Source organism: Suncus etruscus, chromosome 5, assembly GCF_024139225.1.
Source record: "Suncus etruscus isolate mSunEtr1 chromosome 5, mSunEtr1.pri.cur, whole genome shotgun sequence".
NCBI lineage: Eukaryota > Metazoa > Chordata > Mammalia > Eulipotyphla > Soricidae > Suncus > Suncus etruscus.
This window is the reverse complement of record NC_064852.1, coordinates 91,753,456-91,772,711: the sequence shown is the minus strand read 5'-3', so window position 1 is coordinate 91,772,711 and position 19,256 is coordinate 91,753,456. Positions and strand designations below refer to the sequence as shown.

The 19,256-nt window shown below is 38.7% G+C and overlaps 1 protein-coding gene and 1 non-coding gene across 3 annotated transcripts in view; both read right to left on the bottom strand.

The window, feature by feature from the left end:
- The window catches only part of CHN1 (chimerin 1), a 191,336-nt gene that overhangs the window by 9,286 nt on the left and 162,794 nt on the right, over positions 1-19,256 (bottom strand). For both annotated transcript variants that reach the window (XM_049773443.1, XM_049773444.1), the window contains exons 8-11: positions 15,546-15,630; positions 5,806-5,979; positions 4,136-4,213; positions 171-308 (exon numbers count right to left, since the gene is read on the bottom strand). In XM_049773443.1, coding sequence (XP_049629400.1) covers positions 171-308; positions 4,136-4,213; positions 5,806-5,979; positions 15,546-15,630 — 475 coding nt within the window. The remainder of the gene's footprint in view (positions 1-170; positions 309-4,135; positions 4,214-5,805; positions 5,980-15,545; positions 15,631-19,256) is intronic.
- On the bottom strand, positions 12,229-12,335 carry LOC126010498 (U6 spliceosomal RNA). Its single transcript, XR_007496524.1, has one exon. It is a non-coding gene; the product is annotated as a U6 spliceosomal RNA (small nuclear RNA).

Genomic DNA, 19,256 nt, shown 5'->3' with positions numbered 1-19,256 from the left:
ACAACAAAAACCCAAAATTCTTGTGAGTGTATTAACCATGGTGAAAGAAAGAAAAAGGAGAGAATTTTCAGAAAACACATTAAAGATGTGCAAGCAAGAAACACAGGAGAAATGATTCCAGGGGGCAGACAGACATCACAGGGCGCTGGAAAAGAGCACTTCTTACTTACTGGCAGACTCGATAAACTTGGGGTAAGCATCATACGTGATGAGTGGAATGGGTAAGTCCCTGAAGTACAGTTTCAATGCACCAGTAATAATGTTGATATCTTCATACATGTTCACCGAAATATCTGCTTTCTCACCATCTTTGAAGAAATGACCATAGAAAGAAAAGTATTTATATTGAAGCACGACATTATTGAAACACATGAAATTTTTGTATGCAATTTCAGAGATTGGAAATGCTTCAGGGTGTGTGTGTGTGTTTGTGTGTGCAATTTCAGAGATTGGAAATGCTTCAGGGTGTGTGTGTGTGTGTGTGTGTGTGTGTGCGTGTGTGTGCTGGGGCCTGCCAGGGCCTGACACACAGAAAACATCTGCTTTAGCACTTAGCCATGTCCCTGCTCCAATGCTAATTTTCCATATCAAGCTGACTTTATAAGTTGAATAACAAATTGATAATAAGAACAAATAATTATTTTGTTATAATTAAATAAAAATAAGAACAAATTATTATTATATATGTAAATTACAACTGACTATTTTTTTTAGTAAAAGCAAAATATTTACCCCAAATTTCTCTCTGGTATTTATTTGTAATTATAAAGGGGTGAGGGGGCAGGAGAGGACAGAGGTCAACACAAATATTTTAAAATTTTATAACTATGCAAATTTCCCATGGGGAATAATGAGATTACATTCTTTCTCTTATTATTATTATTTTTAATCAACAAAGAATGTGAAAAATAATGATGCTCTCCATTCAAACTCCTAGCACAAGACTAGAAAAAAAGTATAGAGGTTAAGGCACATGTTTGACACAAGATTGACCCAGGTTCAGTTCCTGGCACCAATGGTCTGAGTTGCTGGCTTCATTCAGTATCATAAACCATGAGCAGCGTCATGTTCTGAGCCTTCTCACTGATCCACCAGCCTAGCTGTAGAAGAATCATTGGGAGTAGGCCTTAGGCTTCCTGAGTGCCTCTAGGGATTTCTACCTCCCAAAAGGCTCCTAGCACAAAAAGTCTCTTTGACTTCATCCCACCCTCCTCTATTTAACACTTGGATCTTGTCTAAATTTGGGGGGGGTGATGAGAATAACAACTACAACAACAATAATATAATTAAAACATAACCAGAGAGTGCTAAAATAATATGAGAAGAAATGAAAGACTTCTATAAACTAAAAAGCAGCCTCTTTAATTATCCAGTCATTAGAATATGGTCAACATCAAATGCTGAAGAGGAGCCCCAGGAATTCTCAATCAGGAATGCAGGATTGTTGGAAGGAATGCAAAATAGAATAGCCACCTTAGAAGGCAGGTAGTTTCTTATAAAATCAAAATGCTCTTATTATTATGTAAGTCAAAAATCATGGTCCTGGGTATTATACAAGTAGCTGAAAGCAAATGTTCACAGAAACACTTGAACACAAATATAAATCAGTTATATTCACAGTTTTCCAAAGGTAGAAACAACGATATTCTTCAAAGGGTGAATAAACAATTGGGGCTGGAGTGATAAAGTACAGTGGGTAGGATGTTTGCCTTGCAATATAGCTGACCTGGATTTAATTCCAGCATCTAAGATGGTCCCCCAAGCACTGACAGGAGTGATTCATGAGCTCAGAGCCAGAAGCAAGCCCTGAACACTTCTGGGTGTGGCTCAAAAGACAAAACAAGAAAAACCCCAACACCCTCAAACAAAAACTCTAGCCTTAAATCATTAACTTATATTTCTTTTCTTTTCTTTTTTTTTGATTTTTGGGCCACACCCGGTGGTGCTCAGGGGTTACTCCTGGCTATCTGCTCAGAAATAGCTCCTGGCAGGCATGGGGTACCATATGGGACACTGGGATTCGAACCAACCACCTTTGGTCCTGGATCGGCTGCTTGCAAGGCAAACGCGCTGTGCTATCTCTCTGGGCCCCATTAACTTATATTTCATCTAAATCAGTGTTTCTCAAATAGTGGGCACGCCCCCAGGGGGCTTCGTAAAGAGGGGCACATTTGACCTCTGCTTACACTGTCATAACAAGCTAAGCCCCGTGTTTATGTCTCTGTATGTCTCTGGAGCTGAGAGTTGCTGTGTCCTACTTCAAATCCCACCTCGAAAAGCTCTGCATTGCAAAACGTGCTCATTGTAGCCATTAATCCAGACATCACCTCTGATTAAAAAAATCAGCTCAATTTATTTTATATATATATTTTTTGCAGGTTAAAGTTTTTTTAAATATACTATTTACAGTCGTGCGGGGGGGCACAAAAATGTTTTCTTCCTAGGGGGGGTATGACAGAAAATAATTGAGAAACACTGATCTAAATGATGGACTAAAGAGTATTAGGGGGTGGGGAGGATGTTGTTGTAAAAGGAAAACTTTACAATTCTGCTATTTTTCTCTGATAAAATACTAGGTTCATGCTATCTCAGTCCACTCTTCTTCCACTTCCTACTCTTAAAGTCACAGCATTCTAAAGGCCTTCGACAAGGTCAGCCTCAAGGTTAAACAGTCTCTTGTTGCAAGGGCTTTCATTAACCTTATTTCTCTGCTTACAACCAAGGCACAGCTACAGCTGACTCGTACTCATGCTTTCAGCTTTAGCATACACATCTCTGAGAAAGTCTCATCTGATCTCCACTATCACCCCATCCTCAATACACAAAGCTAAGATCCCAGTTATTAATGTTTTCCTCTATGGCATTTAGCCAACAAAATCAACAACCACCGTAATTATTTAATGTGACCTTTCTCTGAGTGTGATGACAGAAAGTGTCATTCCATGAATTGCTAGACAGAAAGCCAAGACCATGACATTCAAAACAGTTGCTGTTTCATAAATACGTCTAAGTTAGTGAATAAATGGGAAATGAGATTTATTTTATTTTGTTTTGTGGGGTAGTGTGTGAAGCTGGGGCTTTGGGTAACACTGGCTCAGGGCTTACTCTGGTTGTGTCTAGGGAACCCAGATACAGTGCCGGGGATTGAATCAGGTTCAGACACATGCAAGTGTCTTAACACCTGTCCTATCTTTCTGACCAATTCTAATACTTGTTACAGCAATAAACCGGGTAACCATGAAATCTAATGTTAATTTAAATGTCAAAAGGAAATAAGAGTTACAGGTTTTTCTTAGATTGCTTTCTTCCTCTCCCAGTGAGTCCCATGCCAGAAGGTTCTCAGTTTTATTTGGTTCCTAGTCTTCAACAGGAATGAGTTTTGATCTCAGCTCAGGCAAAGGCAAGAGACAAGAAGCTCAAAAAGCTTCTTGTTGTCTAGTGGACAACACTAGAGTTAGAGCCAATGCCATGAGAAGGCTAGAAAACTGATCGGTAATGAATTATTCTGTCTCCTCTTGCCCTCCATTGTCTAATGGGTTTTTGGTAAATTTGATTGCTCTGTATGTATGGGTGAGCATAGCATAATCGAATATTGGCAACATAATTACTTGCTTTGCATGCATGAGACCTGTGCTTAATTCCAGTTCTCTCTCTCTCTCTCTCTCTCTCTCTCTCTCTCTCTCTCTCACACACACACACACACACACACACACACACACACACACACAAACAAATTCGTAAGACAACAAGACCCAGAGAGATGGTACAAGGGTTAGGGCACTTGCCTTGCACACAATCAAACCCAGTTCAATTTGTGGTCCCGCATATAGACCCTGTATGTTATCTGGAGTGACTCCTGAGCACAGAGCCAGATTTAAGCATGGAACACAGCTGAGTACGATCTCCAAACAAAATCCAAGCACAAAAGAATAGATAAAAATAACAATAAATGCTTAATACTTACAACTAACACAGCTAAGTCTAGTTATTTGATATAATTATCATTAAAGACCTACCTAACAGAGCAAATCACCATAGGCAAAAAATAAAAAGTTCCAATTTTATTGTCACGACTGGATATTGACTTATTGGCTTGTTAATTATGGTCCTAAATAATTGGAAATTATGAACATACCTCTGTCAAAAGCCATCTTCACATCTTCAATTAGGTCACTAAATCCTGATACTCGGTATAGACCTTCAGAATTAAGACCTGCCAAATCAAAAGCATTGAAACTAATTTTTGGAATTATGTCTTTTCTTCAGATTTTAAGTCCTTACCACATATTAGGCTATGGATATATGAATCATAACTTACACATAGCTAGAAAAATCTTTGCACTTTTTTCTAAAATTATACCATTTCATTCACAGTTCTTTAATTCTGACCGACTGTCACCTAAATATTTGTAATTGGGTACATCATTTTCTCTAATTAGATCAAATATCTTAAGTCATATGGGAAAAAATTCATCACCCCAATTACTCCATAAAGTCTTTATGTAACAGAAGACTAAGATAAACTATATTAATAAGCCTATAGCAGCATTTTCCAAGTGGGACAAATAATGAGGGTGCAGTTCTGGGTTTTGCTCTAGATTAGCTTTTATAGAGAATTTATACCTTTCTTTGCTTCTTGGACTTAAGGAAAATATGAAAAACAAAAATGAATTGGTATCTTGATGTCAACTTTTATAGACTGGAAGCATTTTTTCTATCACTATCTAAAATTATTTTTTTATATGGGCCAACTACATCCCATGGTTCTTGAGACTGCCAGGAGTATTCAGAGGTGTTGGTATTTATGTGTGTGTATGTGTGTGCATGGCACAAGAGTGCATGTGGTGGCAGGGAACAAACTAGGAGCCTCACACTTGCTCAGTCTGTTCTCTACCTCTTTTTTTTTTGAAAAAAAAAAAAAACACAAAAAACTTTATTTATTGATTAATTGCTTGATTGGTTGTTGGGCCACACCCAGCGGTGCTTGGGGTTATTCCTGGCTCTGCATTCAGAAATCGCTCCTGGCAGGCTGGGGGACCACATGGTGCCAGGAATTCAACAAGGTCCCTCCTGGGTCGGCGGCATGCATGGCAAACGCTCCACCTCTATGCTATCTCTCTGGCCTCTGTGCTCTACCTCTTAAGTCTATTTTTCATGGGAGGTTGGATTTGGGCCCCACTGTGGTTGCACAGATGATATTATTGGCTCTGTACTCAGGAATCACTTATTCCTGGCAGTGGTTGGTGGAGATCATATGTAGTCCTGGGGATTAAAACTGGATTCATGATTAAAAAGCAATCCCTTTACCTGCTGAACTAACTCTCAGTACAACTTCTCTTGCCCCTGCTGTTTTTTGTTTTTTTGTTTTTTGGTTTTTGGGTCACACCTGGCAGAACTCAGGGGTTACTCCTAGCTCTATGCTCAGAAATCGTTCCTGGCAGGCTCGAGGGACCATATGGACCATATGGGATGCCAGGATTTGAACCACCGTCCTTTTGCATGCAAGGCAAACACCCTGCCTCCATGCTATCTCTCTGGCCCGCCCCTGCTCTTCTTAAGATAGAGGCATTATACATCTCTTTCAACACTATCATGGGAAATATTCCACAATTACTTAAAGGTACCTAAGCATCAAAACTGTTAACAGACTTGTTAAATTCATTCATTTTCAACTGTAACATTGACATCTAAAATCATTCCTCTAAACTTCCAGAAGAAAATTGGGTTATACAGTGTAAACCAAGAAATATGAGCATTGGCATTTGTGACAAAATTAGATGCCTCAGTGACTCTGGAAATACTCACCTCTAGATTCAATTTCCCGGATGCACATGTCCACGACCATGGGCCGCTTTGTGATGTGGGCTTTTACGAGCGTTGTCAGATCACAGCTGTATACTTTCTTAACATGTTTCAAGTCAGGCTTACAGTCATTTGGGACCATCTTGGAACACTGCTTATGAACATTCAAACCACAATCTGAAAAAAAAAAAGAAGAAAAAGAGGAATGACTCGTTGTTTTTGAAATGTTAAACATGCTAGAACAAAAAATATTCCTGGCTCTGCATTCAGGAATCACTCCTGGCAGTGATTAGGGTACATGTGGAATGCTGGGGATTGAACCTGGGTCAGCTGTGTGTAAGGCAAATGCTATACCACACTGTATTACACTCCAGCCCCTAAAGTAGTCTTCTAGCAAAAGAAAATCCAGTTTGGAATAAACTTAAAAAGACAACTAACTTCCAGCAATTCCTTCTGTTTTTATTCTCTTGTGAAAATTTGTAAGTGGGGAATTTATAATTCTAGCTTAAACTTCATATCATATGCTTGCTATATGGTCTCAGGTGAAAACCAAATGAAGTTAATAAGTATTTAAATAAATGCCTACAAAATGGTACATGCGATTGTCAATTAAAATCTATCATTTTGTTTAAAGTTACATAAAAATAAGTTAGATAGAAAGTAGAACTGAACTTTCTAAAATAAAAAAAATCCATGGTCCTATTAAAGTTGTGCTACTCACCACTTTATGCATTTCTATTGATAATTCTTTTCTCTTTCCATATACAAATCTATTAAATCATTTCTAGAGATATAAGTTGAATGTATAATTTGTTATGGTATTATCACCATTTTACTAGCTCCAAATGTTTCACATTAATTATTTCATTTGAGCTCAGAAATGATAAAATAGGCTATTAATTTTCTCATTTTATAGGTCTGGTGAAACCAAGCACATAGGTATTAAGTAATTTACCCAAGGCCACCCATTAAGTGCACATTGAAATGAGGATTCGGGTCTATGGACAATTCTAGAGCTACAATTTTAATAACCAAATAACATTATACTACTTATAGAAACGTTATTTTGATTTGTAATCTTACTGGGTTATGATTTCTAAGATGTCAGAATTAAACCTTTACTTTTTTGATTTTTGTTTTTGAGCCATACTGGTAGGCTCAGGAAACCATATAGGATGCTGGGGATAAAAATGTGAATCACCACCTGTGTACAAGGAAAGTGCCCTACCTGCTACAGAACCTCAGAATTAAAACATTTTCTAGTTGATATTTTGAGGCATTTTCTTTTCCAAGGATCTAGGATCTCTGTGCATATATACACATAAACATGCCTTTAGGAATGTACAGACCTAAGGTTGGAGAGATATTACAGCACAGCAGGTAGTGTACTTGCTTTGTACATGGTTGTAGTTGCTATATCTGGTACCATGTAGGGTCTTCTGAGCCTGCCAGCAGTGATTCCCCATATCAGAGCTAGGAATAAACCCTGAGTATTGTTAGGTGTGGCCCCCAAACGGAATAAAATATGTATATACTGTGCACATTTAATGTATTGACAAAAAAAATCTGTCAAATTAAGACTTAATAGACTAAATTTCTTGTTAAAGAACACTAATAATACTATTTTAAAAGCACTCAATAATTTAGATTTAAAATAAAATGTCACTAGTAAATGTTTACAAGTCTCTGGTTTTAACAAAATATTGTTTTCTTTCTTCTAAATAATTCCTGGAAGGAGACTAGGCCTCCTCACAGGGATCTGTATCAGCAGCTCAGATTCTTCCTAAAAGCATCATCTTGGCAAACTGTTTTCTACAGCACACTCCTAAAACCACGACTTCCTGCTGGATGACTAGAGATACTTTTTTATTTTCAATGATAGTCAAAATGTCATTTTAGGAGGTTAAGAGAGGAATACAAATATTTCACTACATTAGGCTTAAGAGCAAAATGCCCTATCTGAATAATTTAAAATAAAGTTCACCTTTATAGCATTAAAAACATACCTCTTAAATTCATGAACACTTGATGTGACAGGCTGTAAATCCAATCCAGTGGGTATGGAACATTTTTTATCAGGGTCTTAATGACCAGCTTGCACATTATACAATGCCATGGCCACTATCCGTGTTGTGTCCTTAGGTATGCTTCAGTTTTGTTTGTTGTTTTTGACATAAAGGGGAGCATAACATTTACCTCATGAAATTATAATGAGAGTTAATGAGCCAGTACATTCAGGTATTTTGCATATTATGAAGTGTGAGACAAATACTGGTGACAATCATCGTTATGGATTTTGGGAAAGCTGCGATACATGGTTGTAACAAAGAACAGAGACAAGGAATGCCAGTGAAAAATTATAAATAAAATTGTTTTTTTCATTAACCATCCAGACACTGCTGACTTCAAATACAAACTGAAGATCTGTAGTGAGCCTGAGAGAAGAATTCATATGTCCTGAGAACTTATGTGCAAAGATCAGCTAAGTACTCAGAGAAGCAAAGCTCGAAGTCTGCATACATATAAAAGAAGCAGACCTGGAGAAGACATGCTTAGTCTCTAAACATTAGCACTGCTCAAAGCCAACAGCTGTCTCTGAATACAGCAGAGCAAATAGCTCCATCTTTACTAATAGTTTCCAACTTCCTTACCCCATGGACTTGCATTGCTTCATGGACAGGTAATTAAAAACCACTGAGCTCTATCATCTGAGAAATGAGTTGACATTTAGGGTAGTTAATGTATAAGTATTCACCAAGACAATGCTATTTTTTTTTTTAGAAGAACGAAACATTTTGAGAGGTCTTCCCCGTGTTTCCCTGGAGTTTGTTATAGACTGCTATCAAAATCAACTGAAGGTGAGCCAGTTGCAGTGGTCAGATGTAAATGCTGGGCCTAAAAGGGCTTGATGGCGTGGACCAGAGCGGGCTCCCTTATTTACCTAATGGCACTCCCTGCAACCGTCGTTTTCTAGGTTTCCTCCAAATCTGAGGATGTTTTGAGCCATAAATTAAAAAAAAATTTCATCCTCTATTATCTTTTGAAATTCCAACAATAGAAACACTAAATGATTTATTTATTGTCTCTCAGGTCTCAAGCATAATTTGCTTATAAAACCTATTTCTCTCTTTGAATTGGATAATTTCTATTGACATAGTCAAGCTCACCAATGACTTCCTTGGTTATCTCACTCATTCAGCTATTGGAACTCATTAGTAATTATGCTAATACATAATTTTAGAGTTTTAAAACTTGCATTTGGGTCTGTTTTTTAAGAGTTGGGGGCACACCCAATGGTGGTCTGGGATCACCCTTGATTCTGTGCCCAAGGATCACTCCTGGTCAGTCTCAGAAGACCAACCTTGAGTCAATTGAGTACAAGGCAAGTACCTAATCTGCTGTTCTATTTCTCCAGTCTTGGTTATTCTTCTTTTTAAATATTTTTTCTTTTCTATTTTTTCCTCAAGTGTTTCAGTGTTCCCAAAAGCCTGAAGCATTTTAATGTGGCCTGTAGTCCTTGTCTGTTAATTCCATCACTGTATTGTCTCAATCTTGGTATCCATTGGTTGTCTTTCTTTATTTGAGTTAAGACTTTCCTGGTGCTTAGTGTGATTCTGATCTTTTTTTTTCCTCCTTCTAGGTTTTTGGGCCACACTTGGTGATTTTCAGGACTTACTTCTTGATTCTATGCTTAAGAGATTAAACCTGGTAATTCTGGGGAACAAACAGAGTAAGTGCCTAAACCCTAGTACTATCTCTTGGAACCCTAAAACTTTGATCTTATTCTGGACTTTTTGTTTTTATTTTCTGAGCTACACCTGGTTCAATGCTCAGAGGTGACTCCTTTTTATACTCAAGTCATCATATGGTGCCAGGATGGAACCTGGGCCTCTTACATGTAAAGCATGTGTTTAGCTCATATCCCAAGTGTTATACTTTTTATAATTTCTACATTTCCCATTTGTTATATTTTTGTTTGTTTTGGGGTCACACTCAGCAGCGCTCAAGGGTCACCCGTGGCTGTGCACTCAGAAATCACTCCTGGCAGGCTCAGAACCATTTGGGATGCCCGGAATCGAACAGGGGTCTGTTCTGGACTGGCCATGTGCAAGGCAAATGCCCTATACTGTGCTATCGCTTCAGCCCCCCCCATTTGTCATATTTTTTTAACAGGCATGAGAATTAATCTGTTTATATTTGGGATACAAGTTTCTAACTCACTTTTACAGACTGGTTCAAAGGTCCACCTGTTTAACAAAGACTTTGAAAGGCAAGTGCAATGTTATTTTGACTTGCTGGAGGAATTCTGCCTTATTTCTGGGGAGGGAGGCCCACTCCCTAGCTATAGGGAGGGACAGCATCAGGATTAACCTAACAACTGGGCTGAAGAAGAACGCTGGACAACATAGAAAACTGAGGTGACCATAAAGGAGGCCTGATTGTGGTCTCTGAACCAGGCTGGGGCTAGATAGAGAGCTATGCTCACAGATATGGGTTATAGTGTCCCATTGCTTTTACTGCAGGGTGGGGGTGAAAGACAGAGTTTCACCCAGGTTCTTATGGCAGGGTGCCACCTTCCCATGGCTTGTTGGTAAGGAAAGACAGGCTCCCGCTGGTGGGCCCACAGAAGACATGTGCCTTCTCGCTTGTTCTGGGAGCATAGGACCTTGCCCACTGACTGCTGCTATACTGTCCACATACGGGAGAGATGTATGAGTTTTGGGATACCCTCACAGAGAGTGGGGGGATGAAGACTCTGAACAATGATTCCACTGACTTATCTTCTGCCCAGTGCTTTGTTTTGAAGAATAAATTTTGCTGGGCGTTATTATCTGTACTGTTGGCTTTGATGGGCTGTGCATGTCCCCAGTGCCAGCACACGAGGTTAAATCTGCTCCCACCAAACAAAAGCCAGCTGGCACTAGGCAGCTCAACTCCAAAGGGCTCAGGTTAACCTTCCTGCTTTTGTCCAACTTTCAGGGTCATCAGAGGGTTGAGGCACATATTCTTTCCACTGTCTTTTGTCATAAATTAATGGGAGAAATAAAACTAAACCTATCCATTTACTGGGTCCAAGAACTTCAAGAACCTTTATACTTCAAAGTATAAAAGTAAGTCAAATTGCAGAGTCTGTAAAGATGATGCATGTCCAGAAGGGTCCAAAGAGCTCACAGATTCTGTGGGAAGGATTGTGAGTCACATCTGTCCCAGTGTGTTCATGTCTCAGTGATGATGGTGAAGTGCAGAGTTAAAATGACTTGCCAGAAAGCAGCAAGGTTGTGACTTGCTGTAGACTTCCTGGTCTCCACCCTCTGCTCTTCCTACCCAGTGCTCTGGCATGCCGAGTCACATTCTCCAATCTTAAAGATGAATTTGTAATTTTCCAACCCTTATTCGCTAATGTGCATTGTACCTTTCTTTTGTTGTTGTATAGTCTTGAGTTTGAACAATTGTGTTATAGTTAATCCAAATAAGTATGCTATAAATATCTATACTTGGCAAAGACTTATAACAGCAGTCATGAAATACTTTGTCATATTCTTTCCTTATATATAAATTATAAGTGGAAATCCAGTAGGAAACAAAGCACTGAATTCTGCTGTTTTCAAAGTATTAAAGCATTTGAATACCAGTACTGATCTGATAGTAACTTTTTCCCCTTTAATGGTTGGCATTATCTCCCAATTTAAACACCAGCAGGCTCTAAAGTTTATTTTGACTCACTGAAAACTGGAGAAAGTGAGGACTGAGCTCAGGTTGACATATTTAGGAAAGAGAAAAAATGCTTTCTAAATCTGTATTCTTTCTTTTATTTGAATAAGATGAAGTTGTGGAACAATAAATATATTGTGCTCCATACTGGAAATAAACTTCTAAGGGCAGACTTTGGCAGGAATGGACATGAAGTCCTTCAAGTCCAAAGGACAGGACAAAGTCATTAAAGTATTTTTATAGCCTAGACTCACAGAGCAATATGCCAGCCTTGAGCTTGCTCTGAAAATTGTTGCTTCTGGGACTAGCAGTATATCAATATTTCAGTTTGCCATTAAGACTTTATTTGGTTTTCATACTTATTTATTAAAGTCATATAACTCTTATATAGTTCCATTTCTCCCAGGGAAGTTCCACACTATAAATGGGTGGGGAAATCCATAAAAGATCATTTCATTTGTTGCACCCTTGGTTTGGATTTTTTTATGTTACTATTAAAACACCCACATTTCCCCCTCCTAAGTTCTCAAGTTAATAAGAACAGAATAAATATATGAAAGGAATATGAAAAATTCAAATTATGTTTTATCATGTACTCTTGAAATATTTCCATTAGACTATTAACTTTAGGCTATTCAGAATTTTCTGATCTTGGTTTCTCTTAAAAATGTATGTTCTATATCTTTGAAAGCAAAGAATTTTATCTTTTTTTTTTTTAATATGAAACGCTTCACAAATTTGCGTGTCATCCTTGTGCAGGGGCCATGCTAATCTTCTCTGTATCGTTCCAATTTTAGTATATGTGCTGCCGAAGCGAGCACAGAATTTTATCTTTTGAAATAAATACAGACACTATTTACAGTCTACTAGGTAAAGGAATTATTTTTATGTGTGTTTTGGAAGAAAACTTTATGCATTCTTTACTGTGAGTATTCCTATTTTAATTAATTGCAAATATGATTTCTAAAGATATCTTATTAGTTCACACTCCCCCTCCCACCAGAAGAAAGCATACTTAAGAGATATGGGGATAATTCATTTCTAATATGCATCAGAAGTCATTACTTTCATTAGCAAAATTAAGGAGAACAATTTATTTTTTGTGGTATTTATGAAGCAACTACTTCAACTAAAAGGGACATAATGCAAGCCTAAACAATATCTCACTTTTTAGGGATAGTCAAACTTATTAAAAGATACTAGTTCCACTTTTTTGGGGGGAGGAGAGGTGGGATAGGATTGTGCCACATCTGGCAGTGCTCAGGGTTTACCTCTGGCTTTGCACACAGGAGAACTGTATGTGGTACTGGGGACTAAACTAGGATCAGCTGCATGCAAGCTAAGTGTCAACTTCTGTACTATCTCTTCAGCATAGTTGTTTGCTTTTATACTACATATTTAGACTTTCAATTAATACAGAACATAATGCTGTCAAGAACAAACTCTAAAGGAAAAAAACCCCCAAAATTTCAAAGTTTTTCTTTCAAGGATCCCCTTCCCCCTATTAATCACATATAGGAAGACAAGTTCTTCATGTGGTGGCAGTGTGGAGGGCAAATCTCTTTCTCCTTTCCCTTCATATTTCTTTCAAATATGACTTGGGATTGTGGTATATTGCCAAAGGTCATTCATACACATTACACTTGTTCTCTGCTAATAGCTGTCACAGATTTCTCAGGGAGCTAAACTTCACTCTTTCAAACTGTCAACAAGACAGTACTCAGTACTCTAGGAATAAAACCTTTCAAGTAGGTGCCAGAAAACACTGGTGCAGTCTTGACTGGTTCAGTGTATCTGAAAGGCGGTGGCCAGGACTGCAGAGCCTTCTCTCCCTGCAGGGCCATCTGTACCTTGAACAGTCTTCCCTGTGCCCTCATACCACGCTTTTGGCAACACCACTACTTACTTCATCAACATTCTATTCCATTCAGTTTTTCTACCACACTGCCTTTGGAAAGGAGGTTCCTCATCTATGACATATTTTGTCCTCCAGAAAGAACAGAATGATGACCGATTTGTTCTTTCTGGGCTGAGATGTGTGAATGGGGCTGTGTTTCCCAAAGTAAGGGAATATATTCTCCATGTAGGATGATGGAAGGATCTTACATCAATGCACCTGAGAGCTAGGGGTTACTTCCTATTTACTCTTTTTGTTTGTTTCTGTTTTGGAGCCACCTAGCAATGCAGAAGTCACTGCTGACTCTGCACTCAGAAGTTGGTTATGCTTGGGTATCTTATGGGATGTTGGGAATCAAACCCAGGTCAGCTGCCTACAAGGGAAACATTCTACTTGCTGTACTATCACTCTGGCCCCCTTGTTTGCTCATTTATTCAAGGCAAAATTTCAGGGTTGGATGGTGAACTAACTAATCTTGGGACTCCATGATCTAGGAGGGTGGAGGAGTCAGACAGCCATCTTAGTACTCTTTGGAGGTGACACCAAGAAGCATCTGTACTTTTCTGGGGCAGCAATGTTCTTTACCTCATGGGGCAATGTCTGTTGACAATTCTCACATATCAGGGAGGCTCAGGGAAGACAGGGGAAAGAGGAGAGGCTCAGAACACCCACATGAACACTGCACCTTGTTTCTGGAGAAAAGTAATTTAAAATATTGCAAAATAAAAAACATGGACAACAAAAAGAGTCCGATCAAAAGTCATGCCATAGGACTGGAGAGATAATATAGGGAGGGGTTAGGTAAGGCATTACTTGCCTTGCACACAGCCAACCTAGGTTCAATCCCCTTAGTACTGCATATTGGTCACTGTCAGCAGTGGCCCCAGAACACAGAGCCAATTAATAGTGAGCTGTGAGCAGAGTTAGGTATGGCTAAAATATCAGAGCAAAATTAAAAATCATGCCACAATAGAAAACATGTAGCCTTATTACTAAATTTGGGTTATTAATATTAGCTGCCATTATAAAATGTATTATATAATATACTACATAGTGTAAAAGTCTTATAATAAAAGACATGTGACATTATTAGTCTTATATTTATTTATTTCACTTTGCCTGGGGATCAAACTCAAGGCCTCACACACATGCAGTATGAAATCTACTGTTGAACTACTTCTTCTGCTGAGATTTACAATTTAAATAGTAGAATGAACTAATTAAATGCCAACATTTAAACTTCAAATGATTATTTTAAAGTCTATGGTGAAAGAGTAGTCTGAATAAATAGTACTTGGTATAGCTGATCTATACAAATAAATTTCACGTGATAGGATAATTTGTTCATAAAGCACTCCAATAAATCTATAAGCTGGTTATTTATGCATAAAACACAAAGCTTTGCGATTTAAATCTAAAAATACCACTGTTCTATAAAAAGGATCTGGCATGTTCAACTTTCAAAATGTCACAAACAAAATATTAGTGACTAAGTGATTTCTCAGAATTTGGTACCCATCTTTGAAGACAAGTTCACAGATTTTAAAAGCTTCAACTTGATTTCACGAAAATTTAGAAAAGATGATCCAGCTTAATTTATCTTTAAAATTCAGTTTCCAAGGCAACAATCATAGGTCCTTGTATAAGAATTAAAAAAATATTTTTTCTATAAATGCAGATACTGCAACTTTCAAAGACAAGAGTTAAACATAAGTGCTTTACTTTTATCAGATATTTTTTTAACAAGTTAACCTCTGTTTATTTGTTTGTTTTTGCTGGGAAGGGATACCCAGAAATGCTCAAAGAACCACATGAGATGGTGGAGAATAAACCTGAGTCAACCACTTGCAAAGCAAGTGCCCTGCCCACTGTACTATCTCTCTGGCCCCAACAACCTCTCTTTTTTTCTAATGAACTGATACCAGTTCCCTGTTTATTGACCATTAAAAAGGAGGCTCAATGTAGATAAGCTATCAGCTTCCAAAATGGCTGTCTGGGAAATCAGCCACTTGCATCTGGGTTAAGATCTAACTGGAATCTGGGATCTGGGATCCAGCCCCTTGAATGTACTTAATAGCAAATCTCCTTAAAATTTGACAACATACTTAATAAAGTGAGAGAGGAAAACCCTTACCTGCACACTTCACTCCCTGAGCAATGAGACCCCACATGAAGTTGGCACAATATTCACACCAATGTGGGCCCCTGAATGTATGGACCTGGAAAAGAAGAGAGACAAAGTGGCGAGAGGGAACTGAGGATGTGAAGAGAGTTTATTATTTAAATACTAGGAAGTAAATCCCCAAGTGACCCTGGGATTATGTGTGGAAAAACCTCTGATCAGCAGCTTCTTTACAGTTCTGAGCTTGATTTCCTCTGTTTCACAGCATAAATGAATCAAGTCAACACTTTGCAATTTACTTCTGTAAGAGTTTCCACTGTCGACTTTTCTACTGTTCCCCTGGAGCCATGGGCAGCTTCATGGATGTGACACAAATACCAGTATGTTCTAAGTTCTATTGTATGAAGAGGAAAGAAACAAACAGAGGGAATCTGGGTCTTTTGGTGTTTCTCAGATGATCTACCTCTGGTCTCAGTGACTACATTTCTGGTAATAAATGTTGAAGGTGACAGTAATGGGACATGCTGAATGATCAAGAGAGTCCATGTCAGCAAATAAACAGATACATTTTATAAACTTCAGAAATTAGAGTTAATTGGAGACTTCGTAGAGCTGTTACTCACTGATCACTCAGTTTATAAAGGTTTTACTGCAAATGGTCCATGCAGAGAACTGTGTCAAATTAAGCCATTGATTATAAGACAAAATTCCAATTTTAGGGTGAGAAAGTAAATAGTAGAATCAGCGAAACAGTGCTTATCAGAACTCATAATATTATCTGCTGGCCACAGTAACCATATAAGGCTACAAACAAAGGACAACCTGGTTCATTCCAAGTAGGTATGTGCCTGTGACTCCGGTTACTGCCAAATGAGCCTGAGTACAAGATGTTGTGTTGATTTAGAAAAGAAGAACATAATCCCTTTTATGTCTTTTATGGAAAAGCATCAGGAATGCAGACACAGTTGTTTCTGGATTGTTAATGGTGTGCAAAGCCTCTAAACTAAAGCATTTCCTGGACTTCGTGAGCAGAGCCAAGATCAACATTCAGAGAGTCTGTGATGTCTCTGTTTGTCTCTGTTCCTCTGCAGGAAGTGAACTGGGGAAAGTATGCCATTTCACTTTACTATGAAGGCAATGAATGAAATAGCACAGACTCACAGAAGAAGCTATTCTAACCATGAAGGTACAGAATGGTAAAGTTATTCTTAGGAAATGTGTCTGGGATACAAACTTGCCTATAGGTTGCAGATCTCAGGATAATTCAGTTTTTCTAAATGTGGAAAGTTTATATATGTGAAACAGAAGTGTGGAGGAAGTCTCAGTAATTATTTTGTTCTTGCCCATTATCTCATGACTAAAAAGTCCTTGTAATTTACTGAGAGACAAAAACAAAAATTATTTAAAAAACAAAAACAGCACTATATGTTGAGAAATTATGAGGAAAACCAATGCCCTTGAAAAACATGCTGATGGGCACATTGAAAAAAAAATCTTGGGCCCGGAGAGATAGCATAGTGGCGTTTGCCTTGCAAGCAGCTGATCCAGGACCAAAGGTGGTTGGTTCGAATCCCGGTGTCCCATATGGTCTCCCCCGTGCCTGCCAGGAGCTATTTCTGAGCAGACCGCCAGGAGTAACCCCTGAGCACCGCTGGGTGTGGCCCAAAAACCAAAAAAAAAAAAAAAAATCTTAGGACATTTCTTAAATTGCAGATGAGAAGTCTGAACTCTGTGAACAGGCCCAAGTTTCTCTTAAAGAAAAAGCATTCTTCAGGAAACAATTGTTTATAACTTGATTCTTGGGCAATTTTTAAAAAGTATATTCTTGGTCATTTGGACCTGGAATTTTAAAAAAATAAACAGTTTATAAGGCAGTGTCGAGTTCTTCAGATAAGTGTCCTAGAAACAGTACTGAAAAACATCAGAAATCTGTAAAATGTCTTTACCTAATAGGGTTTAACAGGAGAACCTTTTGGAACTTTACCTTGGAAATTCCTATTTCTCAAGATTTTGTTTTATGACATCTATGACTGGATTGTTAGTTGTAAGAATTGAATAGTACAGTTTTCTCTGTTTTAAAGCTCCCTGGAAGTCATAAAAATAAATATATTTTCATTCATTCAACAACATTGATTAAGTGATGATACATACAGAGGAGAAAGAGAGTTCACAGTGGGCTTCCACTGACCAGATGTGCCTCACAAGATGTGAGTTAAGCCAAAGAAGAGGCATGGCTGAGTATTAAGGGCAAGCTACAGGGTTGAGCAGTCTTGGGGTGGAGCCATGAGCTAGGCCAGCTGCTGAGATCTGAGGTACAGAAAGGGGGTGCAAAGGCTAGAGTGGGGTGTAGAGGAAAGGCTCAAAGCACAAGTGAAAGAATGGTATACTGGAGACTTACAAGAAATTTCAGGAGGTATGGAGGTAGGAGTGGCTGGCATAGAGGCACAAGGGAGGAGGAAGGGCTTTTGTGTGCTTGCAGTTTCTGCTTTGTTCAGTGTAGAACCCTGGGCAATTTAGAAAGAGTGGCTAGATCAAGGCTGGAAGAAGATAAAGTAGGTGGGATTCTACAGGATTCTAGCAGATACATGTAAACCCAGGCAGTGGACCCTGAAAAGGAACAAACTACGGCTGTAGGAGAGAGATCAAGCTTGGATAAAAAGTAAAAGGGAGGAGGAAGAAAGTGAGGGTGTTGAGTATAGTGTCTGGGTGCAAATGGCTTTAAGAGAGGGAAGGAAAACAGATAAACAGATTTGAAAGAGGGAGAGTGGAGGCAAAGGCTGATGGAGGATTTCTGGGAAAGAGGTGAGGCATTGAGGCAGAAATGGAGATAGGATAAGGTTAAAGGAATTAGCATTGAGTAAGGAAAGCACTTCTTCCCAGAGATGGGAGATGGTTAGGGGAGAGGATGACAGTGACAAGGTATGAAGTCAGGAAGCTCATTGTGCCTCAGAAGTGAGTTCATAAAGCTGGAGAGAAAGTACAGAGGGGAAAGTGGTTACTTTGCATTTAGCCAACCTGGGTTTGATCCCTGATACTCTGTATGGTCCTCTAAGTGCTGTCCTGAGCACAGAGCCAGGAGTAAACCCTGAGCACTTCCAGATGTGGCCAAGCAAAAAAACAAACAAAAACAAAACAAAACAAAAAACCGCAAATTCATGTACTGTCAGCAAAGGAGTTTGGAAAATAGGAAGTACAACTGTTTAGAAATTCAGAGATGGCAGCTTGACTCAACTGTGTGCCCTCTCTTAGATGCCATTAGATTTGTACTAGGATGAATGTACTGTCCAGCACATTATAGAAAAAGGAACAAATACTTTCTTTCATTTGAGCTAGACTTGAGTTTTCTCCGAATGCTGCATTTTACGTGCTGTTTTACAGTACCAGTGATGTTTGTGTCACCAATTTTAACAATTCAGAATAAATGCCGTGAAATGTGAAAATCAATCATACGAGCAACCTGTCACAGGATGGATGGGCCGGGAAGAAAGAGGCCCTTTCCTGCAGGCGAGGATGGAGACCACTGTTTCTCAAAGATCATGGGGCTTACACGGATAGTTGTCTTTTGATGACTTCCTATAAATGATTCAACCAGAATGGAAGAATCACAGAAAAGATAATAATTACAAGTGTAGAAGTTGTACTTTAGGGATTCCTGCTGCCTGGGAAGATGCTAAGGGAAAATCAGATTGGATGGGGAAGACAGGAGTCCTCAAATGGCAGGGG